Raw genomic sequence first — 17,668 nt, forward strand, 5'->3', positions numbered from 1 at the left:
TTTTTTTTAACATGGATGTTGAAGAAAGACAGAAGTGATATTTATCTACTTAAGCAACTAATATGTCAATTTCTATACAAATATGTCAATTATACGTGTAAACGTATTTTCATTTAAACGTACAATAGTGAACCTTAAGGCGTAATCACACTACAGGTTGTTAACTCGTAGTGTGATTACGCCTTAAGAGGCCTATTACGAACGCACCCTGAAGTTTCTTCAACGTAATACGGCGCTATATATGAATCGCTTGAGTTATCTATCCGGGAATAAATTACTTAATTTATTAATTGGTGTGCGTGTGTGTTTGTGATATGTGTACTGTGTTTATAATTGTGATATTTTGTTTGATGAAACGAGAGCATTATTTCGATTATTATATTAAACTGAGAACGCTAATATATCAAACTCAAGTCGCTGTGCTGCCTCTCGTTTTCCCCCTCTTTTTCCTCCATTTCACTTCAGCGTTAGAACCTTCAACATGGACGTAGACACAGCAAGTGACAATACATCTATCGACGACAAGATAGACGATTTTTGCGAGAATCCTACGCGGGATGCGTTAACGGAGGGTCTTATGAGTCTCTTGAAACCTACGGTGGATCAGTTGGATGACAGAATTCGAGCTACAAGGCAAGTGATGAGTGACAAGTTTTTCGTTGCAGCGCGCATGTACGAATGACAAATTTTTTATTCTAGTTTTCGTCTTTCTTTTTGTAAATTTTAGTTCTGTTTGTTTATTGTTCTCACATTTCTTTCACGAGACGTGGTATTTAATCGTAAAACACATGTTCATTAAATTGTGTCAATGAAAATATTGATTTCCTACATTTATGTTTACATGTACACAAAATACATTTTATTGTTATTTATTTCACAGGAATTTCTGAGTATTTTAAAATTCACCTTCAATTTGCGTGTACAATTAATAGAATGTTGTAAAATGATTGTGTTTTTACTTTTATTTTAAATTATAAGTTGTTGCACACAAAAAATAACGAGAAGTATATTATTTTTACACAAAACTAACTATCCTTTTTATTATAGAATATGCCAAATAGAGTTGAAGCAGCAGATTGAATCTTTGACGGAGGAACTTCAGAAAATTAATGAAGCATTACAATATCCGCTAGAAACTGATTCTTATGTGAAGAAACTCATCAACGCTAAGCACAAAATTACCATTGTCAGCAACATTTTGCAAACCACTCAAGAGCGATTGAACAAAGTACATCAAGCTGTGGAAAAGAGCACCGCCAAGAGAAAGACACTCTTAGATAATAGTTCTGCGTATAGTAGTACCGTTGAACCAAATAAGGAAGAATCAGTCAATGTGGAAGCTGATAAACAACAGTAATTTTCAACGTAATTAATTATATTATTAATATTTTATTCACATTATTACTTAACATTGACTATACTCTTTTCAAATTTTATTTCTGAAAATTTCTTACAATTTTTATCAAATTATGGAAACTCCGATAGTTAATTTATCAGCTGAAGAACTCAAGACAGTTTACGATCCCTCTGAGGATTCGTATCTTTTAATAGATGCTTTGGAAGCAGATTTAGAGGTTCTGCATGCGATGAAACCTGTGATTTGTTTAGAAATAGGTAGTGGTTCTGGTGTAGTTATAACAGCTCTAGCAATGGCATTGAAAAAATATCAAAATGCTCATTTTATTGCAATTGATATAAATCCTGATGCATGCAGAGCCACGAAAAGAACTAGTCTGGTTAATTCTGTTGATATAGATGTTCTTCACATGAATTTGTTAGATTGTATACATGTTAGATATACGTATGATGTTATTTTATTTAATCCACCATATGTAGTTACAGAATATAAAGAAGTGTTAGACAATAGATGTGTATTTAAGACTTGGGCAGGTGGTAAAAATGGTAGGCAAGTTATGGAACAGATATTTACTATGATTCCCAAAATCTTATCAGATGTAGGCTTATTTTATTTAGTCGTTATTAAAGAAAATGATCCTGAATACATCCTAAGTGTTTTTAACAAATTAGGTATGTCTGGTAAAATTATTCGCGAAAGAAAAATAAGAGGAGAGTACTTATATATTTTACGTTTTTGTAAAGTTAGGTAAAAAATAAGTTAACATTATGTTAGAGATATAACAGATATTAGGACAGTGTCTTTTATACTTTTAATATTGTACAGGGAATAGATTATAATCCATCGATGAAATACATTTCATCGGTGATATGCGTTTATACACCCAATTAATTTCTGTGGCGATAAATTAAGTACGCTGAAAATGCGACGCATTGCATTTACTTGAATCATGTTTATATGTTTGTTATAGGTATCATATAAAATATAGGCATACCATATAATATTATTTAGATTTATAAAATATTATGTATCATAAAAATTGCAATTATAATATATTACTTGCAATTAATATAATATATTCCTTGCAATTAATATATTCCTTAGAAATATATAATATCCTTATCCATATATTTTTATTCCATCTTTAGGAATTAAGAGATAGTAATTGTGTAGGTCGTAGGTAAAAGGGAATAATCGTTACGAGATAGCTCTTTTTTACAAATATCATAATTTATTTTAAGTTCTTAAAATCTACATTGCTAATATCGAAGTATGCAATAAATACCATATCGTATCGGTATTCAATATTACGCGAAATGAGCACTACCGCCATCCGAGGACTGTACGAGTAGTTTGTTAGATTATATTCATAAATTGATATGTAAAATATGGCTGTACCCCTGTCGAGTAGAAGAATGAATTTATCATGTTCCGGCAAAAAAATTAACGTGTGTTCTATCAAAATTAATTTATACATATACGAAAATAATGAATTTAACAAAATTGCCGTTCTAATTTATCATAATTGTAATAACAATTGTTCCGTTTTGATGTGTATACATTTTTCTTCGGCGTTTCTCTATCAATTCCTTCGCATTTCCCTCGCAGGAAAAATGATTACGAAGCGATGAAGGATAATGTTCTTACTGCTTAAGCATTATTTAATTACTGGCACGCGTTTGTCATTTGCTATGCAACTCCTTTCCTAACGTTGTTACAATAGTAACTAGAGATGTTGTAAATAATATCCTCCTACGAATCCACGAATTTTGTTCTACGAATCCGTTGCAATTTGATGTAGAGCACAGCCGCACTTATGGTCGCGACGAAGAGCGTGCTTAACATAAGAGAAAAAGTTGTGTAAAAACCATTGTTGCTCATACAAACATCTTTCGCTTTTATCATCGTCTCGACCGCTGTTTCCTCCATGCTTTCCAAGATCCGGTTGGAAGCTGTGCTTAAATCATCTAGCATGATTACTTTGAAACGACGTCCGATACGGACCGGATCTGATAGCAAAACCGGATTCGTCGAAGTGTTCGTAGGTGCGTATGTTACTGATCGACGACGTCTACCTGGTTCGATTTGCTAAAACAAATTGTTTTGCATATAAATATGAACCACGTAAAAAATGCCAGATTAATTTGTCACAAAATAATACATTCAAATAATGTGAAATTTTTGGAATTATATGTCGTTAATATTTTAGATTTTGAAACATTTGATTTTGTATAAAAAATTAATGCTAACAAATGAGAGATATGGATAATATAATATAATTATTTGTGTACGTCTTACTTGATCTGTTTCTGGGCAGGGCTCGCAATCCGTTTTGCATAGCTCGACATTGCATTCGATAAATAAGTCCATAACGTCAGGGAATTTAAAAGCTTGGAAGAACGCGTAAGCAATGATAGAAGCTCCTGTATTTCCGGTATCGTTTGTCTTTTGGAAAGCACCAAACAGTTTTGGTTTCAAGATGCAGCCCCTTTCGTCGGTGAGCTGCAGCATGTTGGTTGAAGCTTCGTCTCGTGCCACACAATCGCGCACCTTCAAAAATAATGATATATAATTAAAAAATATGAACTTTTAATCCATATTTCTTATTTGCGATCAAAGGAGAAATTATCTCAAAATTTTGTCATCTTAACAATCTTATAGAATGAATCGAAAAATAATTATCAATTCATAATTATTGTTTGTGCACTGATTAATTATATTTATCTTGCTTTGTTAATTTTTTTTAGTACCTGCAGATCGAAGCCAGGATCGCCTTCCACGGAGACGACTAAGGTCATCGGCTCTCCGATCTTTACTAATCCATCGGCTGCAGTTGCGAAGGGTCCTCGACCCATTTGAATATCCAGTTTGGCTGTAGCAGTATCACCACTAAAGGTAACGATTTCCTGGTTTAACATGTCTACTGAGAAATTTACTGTTAGGGCTTTATTAATGTTCCCTTCCCAGAGGCATCGTACTCTTCGCACCGTGTCCCAGACTTCTTGTATACCCGGTTCGTTCTGAAGCAAAGAAATATTTTTTACACGAAGGAACATTTTTTTTCTTTCCAAGTTAAATCTAGAAATTGAGGAAGAAATTAATTTAGTTGGTTCGCACGTGCGGCAATTACCTGTAATACAAGAACATTTTCCAAGTAAGCTTGACCGGCTTCACCTTCGAAGTCATTGATGAATTGAGTTCCGCACGAGTCTAAATTCACGGTGAAAGAATATTGCGTTTGGCCCGAGTTTTGTTCTACGTACCTGCATTCCGGGTTCATATAAAATCCCTGAAATTCGAGGCAGAGTCGATAGATTATTTTATCGATGAGATTCGGTACAAAAGATATGTTCCGGTGGTTCGATGTTTACCTTGGAATAAATAAGGCCGTCGAAAGCGCGGTTGAATTCGATATTGATCGTCATCATGGTTTTACTGCACTCAACGTCAAGACTATGAATATGCGGGGGATGATTGAGATCGTCGTCGGTGGCTTGACGATAAAATCAAATTACATTCTTTTATATGCAAATGTCTATATATTATATATATAACTCTAGTAGAGAGTGGAGAACGTACCTGCAATAGTTTCTGTGGAAGTGCCTGGTCCAACAGTTTCTCCAGGAACTCCTGGTTCACTAGTGACAACCTCACCTGGCGTAGTAAAGGGAGGGAACGGTCCTCCAGGGGTGGAAGGTGCATATCCCGTGGATCCCTCGCCTGTGGAGGGATAACCCGGACTGGGATATCCACTTTCGCCCGGGGTGGGAAAACCTGGCGTAGGCTGTTCCGACGGGTAGCCATATGACGTGGAGAAGCCACCTGGTGTCGAGTAACCCCCTGTAACTGGCGGTTGTAATGTTCCAGCGGTTCCGGGCGAGTATCCTCCCGCAGTACTCGGATATCCATTGCCGCCAGTGGACCCGGACAGAGGTGGTCTTGAACTGGTCGATGGGAAGGACGGCGGTTGCGGTGGAAGGTAGGTGCTTGACGATTCTGGCGAGTTTAATGGCGGGAAGGCCGACGAACCCGCGTTAGAGTACGAGGGTTGACTTGGTCGAGGGTTGTAGGATGTGGAGCCGCTGAAACTCTGCGGCACATACGTTGACGAAGGTTGCTGGCTGCTGGGAAAGCTCGGTCTCGGGGTAGAGTAGGGTGGTCCGGATCCCGGGTAACCACCGGTATTTGGCGGGGTGTAGAGAGACGACGGCCTCTGGACCGTCACCCCCGATGGCTGGAAGGGCCGAGGTTTCTCAGGCGGTCGTTGAGTACTGAAGGGTGGCAAGTACGCGTTTGAATCCGATTGCTGGCGAACTGTAAGAAAACGCGGGCTCGTCGAGGGTGAGAATGCACTGATGCTTTCTCGTCGACATAACAACGACATGTGCGAAAAGTGTTGCGACTGAAAAGCTGTAATTTTTCAACGAGAAAAAATATACGTATTTTTATACGATATAATTTTTTATCAGTGCTACACAATAACAACAAAAATATTAAATAAAATACAAAATTAAATGGATAATGTTGCAATATTTTTTAGACATCTTGCAATAAAATAACATTGGAAAATAATTCTAATTCAAAATTCTCCGAAAATGTAATTGCAATACTTTTCACATGTTGTTGATAATATTGAAGACTTATGAATATGTTATATTATTGGTTTTACCAGTTTGTTGAATAAGTTTATTCATTTCTATAAATATTTGTGCGTTCGTCAGTCTCTGTGAATACGAAAACAGTTTTTAAGAATACAGGTAAGGAGAATAAAATCTACGTGCTCGTTAATTAATTGAGAGTGCATTGACTTGACAGTGCATTGTAAGTGAAAATAATTTATTGTCGGATCAAGCGTGCATCAAAGCCAATCCCAGCAGCGAACACGAGTCATTTCCGTGACGTCCAGGTGTCACAATAAAATGATTGATTAATAGCGCGGCGAATTATGAATTAATAATTTTACGCGTCTATAATATCTAAATCGGTGCGCCGGCGTCGGCTGCACATAGTTGCAGCTTTTTGCGTACGGGATCGCAATTTACGTCCGTGGTAGTTACGTCCCTCTGATCATCAGCGGCACTGAATCGTCTATAAATCAGCGCGCAGCGTCAGATTTGCTATAAATTCGATCGTCGTGGGGAGACAAAAAATAGGAATACTCGTTACTCGCGCGTTTGAAATGCGATGGAACGGCTGCGTATCGCGCCGTTTCCCGTCGACGGCTGAAAGTCGGAAACCTACTTTTACGTGTGCCCTGCTGGTAGATCCCCTGAATCCACTCTAGGATATTTTGCGCCATCACGTCTGCCGGAGATGCTGGGGCAGCAGCCCGCTGGACTCTCGAACGTGCTAATGAATGTCAAACCATTCGTTTGTGATCAGGTTTGTATTTACCAACGCAACAACTTAATCGCCTCTCTCCTCCGCCGAGCGGACTCGCAGAGTCCTTTCCCATTTTTCTTACCGGAATCCGCGTCCGGGGTTCGCACGAAGAGCGCGTGACCGCCGAAATCCTGGCCCACCGCTGCACCCGAGAAAGCGACGAGGATCACCGCGACGAGCCTCATCCTCGTCCTGTAAATTTTTTTTCACCTTTAGTATAATTAATAATTGAAATTTTTTATCTTCTTCGCAATCATGATACGTTAACTCTCGATTTCAAGCGAAATTTCGTCAATAAAAAAATAATCCGCGAAACTTTGATTCATGTTGCGAAGATCAAATGTCATTGACACATGGTTCTGAAGATAGTAGATCTATTGAAGATATATCCAAGGATGATGAGCGGTGAACCGGTCTCCTCGTCGAAAGTAGAAAGTGATCATTATGAAATCTATGGCCGTGATCGTAGCTTTTGACAGTTGACGTCACCGTGCAGACGAGATGACTTATTGTGAGTAAAGAAGCGAGAGCGATGCGCGCTGTGATTTCTCCTCAAGGTCTCGGTTTCCGTGTTCTAGGACAGTGTGGACGTGTAAAACGACGAAAAAACAACGACGCGATTATGAAAATTTATGTGTACACACATATTTAGACATGCGTTAGACGCTTCTTCAAGGTCCTCGCATGCGTGCTGGAATGCGCGAGTACTACGTAAACAGCATAGACCGACTTCCCTTTAAACCAACTTGTTTCCATTTCGAAAGTAACATTGCCGAGGAACAACTCCGCGGTTTTCTAATTGGCTTGTAATTGCCAGCGGATATCCAAGGTCCCGAATCGCGCAAACGGATGAAATTCATCTGACGAGGATTAATGTCTGTCGAGGATTATTTCGGCAAGCGATGACTGTAGAGATAATTGTCCTGCTGGCAAGTTGCAGCCGCAGCTGAGTGATCTCCAAGGTCTCGGCGTAATTGGCAAAATTAATCGCAGAAAAAGAAAAAGAAAAAGAAATCGCGCGCAATTATTTCGACAGAGCTTTAGTGGAAAATTTAGCGTGCGAGTAATGGCATTCGTTGTTTTAATCTCGATCGCAATCAGTAAATATCTTTCTTTAGTTAGAAGCCGGCGCTGTTTCCATTATTGTTTGCTTCTTCTCACGTACGGTAGCTGGTATTAGCACCGTATTTCGTCAGGATGGATTACACGCGGCATAATCGCGCTGTCTCGTCTCACACGTCTCATAATTCCAGACCATCTTGTTGAGATAATTTATGGGTATGTTTTATGAGCGTTTAATCTCTCATATTTTTGGGCATATATGAATTTTGTAAGGTTGCTGCTCTCTTCCGCGTTAATAAAGCGACCTTTCATAGACCTTCATTAATATGACAGACCGGAATTATTGTAAATGTATAGTTTTAAATATGAATTTTTTCTGTTCGCGTGCGCGCTTAATTTTTCCCTAGTCTCACGTAAAACAATGTTATATTTATTACAGATGAAAATGTGAGAAATGAAAAATAAAAATTTTTGAAGCATATAGGAAGAAAGTAAAACAATACATAGGTAGAACAGAATAGATAGAATTATCGATGAAGATACGATAGAAAAATTAATAGCCAATTTAATCGATAAAGAAATAACAATTTATATATACATATGTATATACGCGATAGATAATCACAATAATTATCGTATTAAAATAAAAATTATGATAATTGCGGCAGTTAACTTTCGCGTCAATAATTGACATTTGACAGATGACACTTGACAGATAATTTCGGCTCGTTTGCAAGATTGCGAAATACTCGGTACACGTGCGCGGTTTCTTTTTTAGTTAACAAACTTTGTCTTGTCTTGCGTCGCGAAATCGTACGGTCACTTTCAATTACTCCGACGTTGTACCTATAGGAAGTGCAGGAGAGCACCGTGCGCGGATGCTGCTTTCCTTCGCCTTAGTTTTATGCCACGAATTTGCTCAGTGAAACTGAGTCGTGACGCGCTGCCTAGGGGTCTCGCACTCGTATACGATGCATTTGGATGTATTCCGAGTGTCGATGCTGCATCCGTGGAGCAAGAGTTCGAAAAGTCAAACAGTGGAATCGTGCTCGAGCGAGGTGAAAGGTGAAAGTCGTACCGCGCCAGCTGGAGGAACGTATAGGCACCAGCAACAAGCGTATGCGTCTTGCTTTTACACGTGTTCACGTCGAAGACGTATATCGTACGCATCGCGAGAGATCCGTGTATCTATTCTATAAATTTCTATAGTTTACACACATTTTCCTCCTTCCGGTTTATGTAGGTTTATTCGCAGATTGATAACGTTGTAGATTTTTTGATTTCCCAGAATATTACTTTCATATTTCATTAGTCACAGATAGATAGCTACTGAATTTCTCACTGAATTTTGATAGCATAAATTTCTGATTCCGCTCAATATGCAGTTTCACGAATCTAGAATTTTATAAAACCCTACTTTCATAAATTATTACTTCTGCAAACTTTTAAGTCGAAGATTCTTATAGGAATTGAGATGTGTGTATATGCGAACATTTTTCCCAAGTCTCACAATGAATGCATTAAATTGCGAAAATGAGCATGAGAGAATTCCTGTTGCCATAGCAAGGGATCGATTGCACAAATCAGAGAGATAGCAATTAAGGTAAATTAAAATTAAATAAAATAAAACAAGAATTAAGTACACATGTGTACATAGAGCGCGATGGTAAGATAAACCTTATCGAGATTTAAAAAGTTGATTCAGGTGAGAACAAAAAGAGAAATTATCGCGTAACACACTCCGCACATTGTAACAATATTTTGAATACTCTCGAATGTGACAAAGTTTATCTGCGGAAAATCACGCGAGATGACATTCGAGTGACCGATTAAAAGCTTACGAAAATCATCCTCTTGACGAGTGCGTTACATCCAAGAAAATTACAGTCTCTTTATCGTTTCTACTCAACGTAATTGCTACACGTGTAATTGATATTGCCATATTATTAAACTGTCGAACAATCGATGCTTAACGACCCATCGCTTTCGAGCACGGGGAATGTCTTGGAGAACTTACGCGCTTTCTATTTCCGCAATTTGGCAAACGCACGACGCGATATATCGGGACGATATTCTCAATCCAGTTGAGTCTCTCTCAAATCAAATTAACGCGTTCGTACTAATTACGCGCTAATTAACATCCGCCTCTTCTCGGCTCCTCCGCACTCTCGGCCTCTGCGTGGAAAGAGGCGGACTCTTTCGAAATCCGCACTCCGACTTCGCGTCGTATATTAGGATATCATAATTCGAGTCTCAGAAAGAAACGACGCCCGTCACGCGCGTCGTGCAATTATCGTGCGAAATTCGTGTAGCTTTGCGCAGCCGGGCCGGCCGTAAAGTTGCTGTTTGCGGTCGCGCGATTAGGCAAGTGTAGCATGCACTTGAGATGCTGCGGTTTTCTTCTCGCCGCATCGCCGGCCGCGCTTCGTCGTCGATGTCGGCATTTTAATAACGAGGCGGGACGGCACTCGTTTATTATGGGGAGATTTCATAACGAGCGTGCCGCGCCGGGGAACTGGGCTACTCGAGGTTATTATACGATTGAAAATTCGATGCGTGCGTCTAGCAGACTCGTTCGGTCATCGAACTGAGAATTATAACGGGGATCGGACACGGGTCGTTCTAATCGGAGCATTCAAATAGCTTAGAAATAGAGAGTACAGCGTTAAAATTGTGTAAACTGAGAGATGAGCTCGCGGGATGTCGATTGTGATAAGGAACAATTCTATTATTCACGCGATAATTGAAGCTGTTAGTCGGTGAATGCGTCGAGAGGATGCAGAATTAAACTTCATTAAAACAAAGTGAAATTCTTGCCATTAAATATCAAACCTAATACGTTCCTAATGACTGGTAGTTGTATATTTTGTAAAAATTTTATTACAATTATCTAACAGTAAACTGCTCTTTCTATATTTGTGGTAGTTATAATTTTATCTGAAAACACAAACATTGTTCGAAAACTTTTTTCCCACGCGGAGATAAATTATATTTATAAAAAGGAGTATATATATTATAATATACATATATATATATATAAAGGAGCCATTTCTCAACGCGATGCATCTTTGCTACATAGAAGTACTTTAACGATGATGCTAACGCGAGACTGTTCGTGGCGCGTGTTCAATTAAATTCGAAATCGCAAGCTGGGCAAATCCGTGTTCGCGATGCTGCTGGACGTTAATGACTCTAATGACGAAACGATTTAAGTAGAGGCAGCGATTTGCGCCCGTGGATCTCGCGCAGTGAAAACTGTTACGTCCAATAGGTCTGGGTTACGAGGACATCGATTTCCTTATACATCAGCGCGCCTTATACATGGTACGCGCTGTGCCTGTTGAAACCGGCCGTGTCGCGGGACGTGAAAAATCACCGTAGCTCGCCGTGATTTCTACCGTGCAATGTCAGCAGTCGGCGACACCAAATACGTAACCTTCTCGTATAATGCGCGACAGTCGGGAAAATGGGATTTTATCTGGACGTATTCGGCGTAAAATTCACATGCGAGTGGAATTTTCTGTGACCGTGTTATAATCGATCGTACATCTTCTCTCCCGTCTCTCTCGTCGCATTTCGTTGGGGAACTGATTTACGCGTTATTGACCCCCTTCGATTTCTCGTGTCGGCGCAAGAAACGATTATGTTCGCGCTCGCGAAAAGAAATTTACTCGCGGGCGATTTTTTTAATATATCCATATTTCTCATCGCCGATCTCGTCGAGCACTTCTTTTTTTACCGGCTTGCAAAAATTTATCGGCTTGGCACCGAGACCGAAAGTTTTATCTCGCGTCGAGACAATCATCTTTCAGCAGGCATCGTTCGCGAATTTTTATCTAGTGGCAAAAACGTGCCCTCCGGCGGGAAAGCGTGAACTTTACTGTTAAATTCCTTGGATGGTGAGACACGCGCGTTTTCAAGCCCGTTCATTGACATTTAATATTCTTTGCGCATGTATGAGCAGGGTCCATTCTCTCTCTCTCTCTCTTTCTTTCTTTCATCTTCATCTTTTCTCTTTTTTTTTTTTGTCAAGTTCTTCACGCACGAATCCTTACTCATGTAGTGTTGTAGAAAAGCATCTTGAGTACCGCGACTAGCGAAAGGATGTCATATAAGACAACGCAGTCAATATTGCGAGATGATTTTGAAATGTAATTTAATTTGGAAAAATATTTACAAATTTGTTTCGGGAATTTAAAAAAATTTTTACTTTACAAAGTTTAAATATTTTATTTGTAATATTGCAAAGCAGAAACATTAATGAAGTATGTATCTTAATATCACTTGAATAATTTTTGTATGAAAATCTCTGTGTTACGATAGAAATTATCTGATCTAAAACTCTTTTTGGATGTCATCTCTTGAAGTAGGTCATTGTGTGATTTGTCGATGCGATAAAAATAAAAGTATCTTCGTAGATATATTATATCTCTCTCTCATCTCTCATCCATTTATCTACCATCTTATCAATTTACTCATCTATCGTAAACTGGTCAAATTATAACTGACGAATATAATATTCCAATATTGTAGAATCTCTTCAATCAAGTATTTGAAGATTATTTCTCCCGATTCTAATTAATCAAGCGTGAGGTTAAGAATTTTAATAGAAAGTTTACATATTGCACAATTGCACATGCTATTATATTCATATAATACGCAGTTCATATTACTTAACATGGCTAAATTATATACTCTTTTTTTCTTTTTAAATGTTGTAATCTTAATCCTTCGACTATTCTACTATGAACACGATGTAGCGAGAAATCGCGGCAGATTGAAAGATAGTTAATAATCGCTTCATTACAAGTAATAATGACATAACTCATGACGTGCCGTGGAACAAGTAAAAACTTCTCAATATTTTCTCGTCGCCCTTGCATCACTGCGTTTATACTTTTATTGGGGTACGATAGAGCTCAAAGATGTCGTAAACTCTTCTTGTTCTGTCATGCACGTTTTGCAATGTTTAATTCGCGAAGATAAAAATGTCACGAGGCGTGTGCAATGAATGAATATCCTAACAATTATTTTTTCTTTAATATTCGTGCAAGCCACAATGCGAGATGACTTTTGAAATGAAAATGAGCGATACGATTTATCTTCTTTTCATATTTCGCAAATGAAAAATTGTACTCGTTCTTGACCTACAATATTATTTTTCTCGTAGTCTTTGGAAAAAGATAAGAGTACTAAAATTTATGTTACTTCTCGCATTGCATAATGTCACTCTGCTTTATTTTTTTTTTTTTAACAATATGCAAAATGCAATTTTTAATTGCAATGACAATGTTTGCAAGAAGTGAAACTATGAGAAATGATCGTAAGAGCGAACACTCTATAAGACTTGTCATTTGTTCCTCCGATACTTGACGTGTTTGACTGCTTGTTACCACGGATACTCGAAAAACAAGAAGACTTCACGGCATCTGTATATTACGTGCGTGCAACAAGTGTGCATCCACGTCGTCGTCCTGCGGTGCGTGTACCGTGCTTGCATATGTGTATATATATCTATATATTCACACGCGTACTCACTTTCTTCGAGGATGCGGTGACCAAAACGAGCAATCATCATTTCTCACTCTCACTCTCGCACAATGATTCTCACACTCGCTACTCTTTTCTCCTACAACTGAGGTTTGCTTGCGGCTTTGACATCACATACGTTTGAGGAAAGTAACGTGCAACGAATAAAACGATTTTATTTAAAAAAAATCTATTTACGGTATAAACACAGATCTCTCCAATGAAATCTGCAGGTAATCTCTAGAAGTGCAAGATAAGCACTGGTTATGAAAAACACTATTCATGTTAATTAATGTTAATGGCTAGATAAGAAACATATTCATGATTTGCATATACATATATCATATTTCTCCATTTAGTTAATATTTAAATTATATATAATAATACATTATAACTATTAGAATACATAATTAATTATATTAAAAAAAAATGATTACAGTTATATATCGTATATAGAAAAGGAAATGACATATGAGAAATGTTGAAGCAGCGAGTATAAAATATTTTATAGATTGATATTAATTGCATGTATTTCTTCACAACTCAAACGAATGTTGATGCGATACCGTGAATAAATATTGAATTCAAACTCACCTGTAAGTGAAATCCTTTCCGCGGAAAATTATTGCCAGGTAGCCAGCGAAGTCGGTCTTCCTTTGCGATTCGGCCGGAAGATTTACGTTGTGCTGTGCGCGCGCTTATGAGAAAGGTGAGAGTGAATAGCTGGGAGCATCTTCATTCAAGCTTTATATAGGTATTGTACCCCCTTACCTAGGCACACTCTGTAGAAAGAGCGTGCCATCACCGAGCCTGCCGTAATTTTATCATCAACGGGATGAAAAAAGCACTCGCTGACGAAATTGCATTAGGCGAAAATATCCCACATTTGAAGTTCCACCCAAGTTTACAGCCTATGCATTTTAGTCGTTAGACTTGCCGTAAAAGTAATTACCTCTTGTAATATGCTATTGTTACAAAATAATTCAACTATATGATAACGACGAAGAGATTAATTTTCAACGATAAATAGATATTTTAAAAGGCATGGGGAGAAATAAAATACAAAATATTATACGCAACATACGTCCGTGAAATTTTATTTCTTATAATTTTTTATTGTATTTTACATAATATTTATTAGTTAATTATAATTATAATTATTATAACTGTAAGACAAATTAAAGTTCTGGTATATTTTACACATTTCACCATTTTATTTATTATATTTTATTATTTTAATATTTCACTAAATTTTAGTTCCTATAAAGATAAAAATACTGATAAAGATAAAATTCTGAGTATGACATAAATATAATTTAGGTCATCGACAAAAGATCAGAAATACTCTTTCGTGTAAAAATAATATCATGTATCCTACATCTTCCACAAGGGTTTGATTAAGTGCTCCATGTAATAAACGCGAATTCAATGTGAACACCTGTTAAATGATTTATGTGCCCAGTATTATTGGAGGTGCACTATAGCTTCTTAAGATTCGCACTTTAGAAAATGGCTTTCTTAATCACACATTCGGGAATAATGACGATAATATATGAACTCCTACGTCCACAGAGATTCGTTACCCCTTACAAGGAGAGACGATACCGCGATCTTTTCCGGGTATAAAGTACACTCCTAATTTGGCGATCAGTGGGAAATCTATATTTTTGCGCGAGTGAAACATACCTCTTCTTTTGTTAAATAAATAAATTTTCCCGGTACGACCTAATTTGTCCATCCTGAATTCGTTTATAATTCACATAACAGATGGATTGTATGATTATTCTTATGCAACTGTGTCTTGAAATATGTTCTTTGGTATTCTATGGTAATCGCATGGCACCTATATTAGTTGAATTAATGAGGTAATAAAGGGGAACTATGCTCCTTATGCGTTTGAATATCGTTTCACGTTTCATTGGTTGTTTATCAAAACACATATGTATTAGCATTTCAAATGATTTAGCATCATTTAATTATCTCAAATTTACTTTTCTGTTATAATGGTTTTTTAAATTTAAATATATGTTACTGCCATTTATAAATATCATTTAAAATTGAATGAAAAAGAGATTCAACATTTCTCTCTAATATTTTTTTTCTGTCTCTTTTTAGAAAAATGTAAAGAGATATAATTAGATACGAAAATGGAGATTGAACCTTAGTTAACGGTAACTAAGATTACGAGATCGGTCTTATGTTATTTGTGAATCACGTTCAACCAAATATGGAATGATGAAAACTAGACTCGTGACAAAATCTAAAGTTTTATGACGACCTTTAACCGAGAGAACGGGGACTCTATAAAAGAGAAAGTAGATGTAGAGGAACAATTCAGACGAAAATATATTTATGGACATGTCGATTGTCCGATTGTCCGACAAAGTAACTAAACGTGTTGAGACTGTCGATCAAATTTATTTATTTTATCGATTCGGAGCGAGAAAGAGAGAGAGAGAGAGACAAGTACTTTCTTAATGTTGTGAAACAACATTCAACAGGGTCTATCAGCGCGACATTCAACGTGTCAAATATTCAGCATGTCTCGGTACAGTAGCTTCTATTCGCGAGGGTGGCAAATGTATGCGAGTGCATCGATGCATCTGGCGCTGTATCATACGTCATTAGGTGTCGTTAGACGCCTCCGCACGTTTCGCGAAAGCATGCATTTCGGAGATGCAGCAAAGTGCAACAGTAGTATGTACAAATTTACTACCAAATTACCAACGCGCTACCAGCTGTTCGTTCATGTAATGTTGTATCGACACGTCCATTTTGTGTGCGCGTTATTAAGTCGCGTTAGTTCTCTGTTACGTCGGATTCAGGAAAAAGTTTTACGGCGTGGTTAGAATTTTCTCTCGTGGTTTGCGGCATGATTATCGGTTAAGCAACCGCAACACCGTCAGGAAACGGACGAATAAAGGGAGAATGTTCTGTCTTATTGGCGCGCCCGTCTGTAGAATCGTTTTCCGGAATAATTCGCGCATGGCGAGCCGCAATCCAGTCACCTCGTTTCAACGGTGCGCTCAATAAATTTAACGAGATAATTTAGGACTTACACACTCACATACACACACATGGTTCACGGTTCACGAGTTTCATTCGCTTCCCCGTCGTTTTAACGTTTTCGCGCACGAGGCCGTGCTTTGGAAATTACGGGGGTTGGCGCGAAATCGTATATGAAATTAATCATACATATCGCGTTTCCTTGGAAGAATAATAATAATAATACTTTATTTAAGCAATATTATATATTTCCATCGCTGCTCGCCCGCATATTTAAGAATACAATAATATCCGTTATCGTGTAATCGATGCATTATCCGTACCTATATAATTATTCCTCGTTACCATAATTCTCTCTTTCAAGCATCTCCCATTACGTCACGCGTCAAATAATAAAACCATCAGGTGCTCTGGGACCAATTACCTTCAGGCACGCACTTCACTTCACGCGCGGAATCGCGAAGAAAAAAATATTGGAGACTTAGGGATTATTACATCTTAAAGACGGTAATAAGGCAAGGACATATGCGTATTACGTGTATCAAAAGTATATAAAAATAAAATTATGTTGAAATATGTACATAGAGAATATATGTTGTAAATAAATAAATACATACATACATTTATATATATATATATATATATATATATATATATATATATAAAATAAATGAGAGAATATGATATTGTAGTTTGGAGCAAGGATAAAATAGATATAGTATAGTTGCAAAATTTGACAGAAGAGAAAATAGGGGCAGAAAGAGATGGTTATTTTGCTGAAACAAGCATAAGTATTTTCTGCGATATATTTCTTTAACAAGAAGTTTATTATTTACGAGATGGTCATAAACAGAGAATTATTTTTAGCGCCGCGATAAAAACACGGGATCAATAATACGTGACACCGAGATTTCTACTTGATACATTTTTTATTACAGCATTTATTAAGCAAAACAGGAGCGTTCGCTGATAAAAGCCGAGGAATAACGTGACCGAGGCCAGATTGTCAGAGAGTCTATAATCTAGATCGTAATCGCGTCTTCGCCCGCGCGATGCACGCAGGTTTATATTCTCACGGGAAGATACGCGCGGCAAGCAGAATTAGTTGTGAGATGAAAACATTAGCTGACCCATTACGCCGAGGGACCAACGTTTACACAATCCGACTGGATCTCCATGCGTCCTTATGTCCCGAGTGCATGTCGAAATAATGCGCGACAGTCGCGCGGCGTCATATCGCCTTCGCGTATGATAACTACGTGCCATCAATCACTTGGCATCATAATCCTCTGTAGTGCTTCCCTCCGTGAACATATGGTCTCTATCGCGAGC

The 17,668-nt window shown here is 37.7% G+C and overlaps 3 protein-coding genes across 3 annotated transcripts; 2 read left to right on the forward strand and 1 right to left on the reverse strand.

Moving 5' to 3' along the window:
* Nucleotides 1-440: 440 nt before the first annotated feature.
* On the forward strand, nucleotides 441-1,437 carry Snapin (SNAP associated protein). Its single transcript, XM_085485237.1, has 2 exons — nucleotides 441-633; nucleotides 1,048-1,437. The coding sequence occupies exons 1-2, from the start codon at nucleotides 482-484 to the stop codon at nucleotides 1,355-1,357; spliced, it is 462 nt and encodes a 153-aa protein (XP_085341363.1). The 5' UTR covers nucleotides 441-481; the 3' UTR covers nucleotides 1,358-1,437.
* HemK2 (HemK methyltransferase 2) lies at nucleotides 1,388-2,449 on the forward strand. The gene has a single exon (XM_029307744.2). It carries the CDS (start codon nucleotides 1,470-1,472, stop codon nucleotides 2,106-2,108), a length of 639 nt encoding a protein of 212 aa, XP_029163577.1. The 5' UTR covers nucleotides 1,388-1,469; the 3' UTR covers nucleotides 2,109-2,449.
* Nucleotides 2,450-2,639: 190 nt separating this feature from the next.
* LOC114934932 (uncharacterized) lies at nucleotides 2,640-6,656 on the reverse strand. Its single transcript, XM_029307647.2, has 7 exons — nucleotides 6,599-6,656; nucleotides 4,937-5,767; nucleotides 4,729-4,850; nucleotides 4,488-4,646; nucleotides 4,108-4,377; nucleotides 3,656-3,907; nucleotides 2,640-3,445 (listed from the first exon to the last, which is right to left on the reverse strand). Exons 1-7 carry the CDS (start codon nucleotides 6,654-6,656, stop codon nucleotides 3,110-3,112), a joined length of 2,028 nt encoding a protein of 675 aa, XP_029163480.2. The 3' UTR covers nucleotides 2,640-3,109.
* Between the last annotated feature and the right edge of the window lie 11,012 nt (nucleotides 6,657-17,668).

Source organism: Nylanderia fulva, unplaced genomic scaffold (assembly GCF_048542155.1).
Source record: "Nylanderia fulva isolate GAGA-0341 unplaced genomic scaffold, ASM4854215v1 Scaffold35, whole genome shotgun sequence".
In the NCBI taxonomy this organism is placed as follows: Eukaryota; Metazoa; Arthropoda; class Insecta; order Hymenoptera; family Formicidae; genus Nylanderia; species Nylanderia fulva.

Bases quoted from the DNA above. Each gene is read 5' to 3' on its own strand.
- Snapin (XM_085485237.1), top strand. From the start codon at position 482: ATGGACGTAGACACAGCAAGTGACAATACATCTATCGACGACAAGATA. The intron at 634-1,047 runs GCAAGTGATGAG...TTTTTATTATAG, and splicing joins GACAGAATTCGAGCTACAAG to AATATGCCAAATAGAGTTGA.
- HemK2 (XM_029307744.2), top strand. From the start codon at position 1,470: ATGGAAACTCCGATAGTTAATTTATCAGCTGAAGAACTCAAGACAGTT.
- LOC114934932 (XM_029307647.2), bottom strand. From the start codon at position 6,656: ATGGCGCAAAATATCCTAGAGTGGATTCAGGGGATCTACCAGCAGGGC. The intron at 5,768-6,598 runs GTAGGTTTCCGA...GAAAAATTACAG, and splicing joins CCAGCAGGGCACACGTAAAA to CTTTTCAGTCGCAACACTTT. The intron at 4,647-4,728 runs GTAAACATCGAA...CTCGAATTTCAG, and splicing joins ACGGCCTTATTTATTCCAAG to GGATTTTATATGAACCCGGA.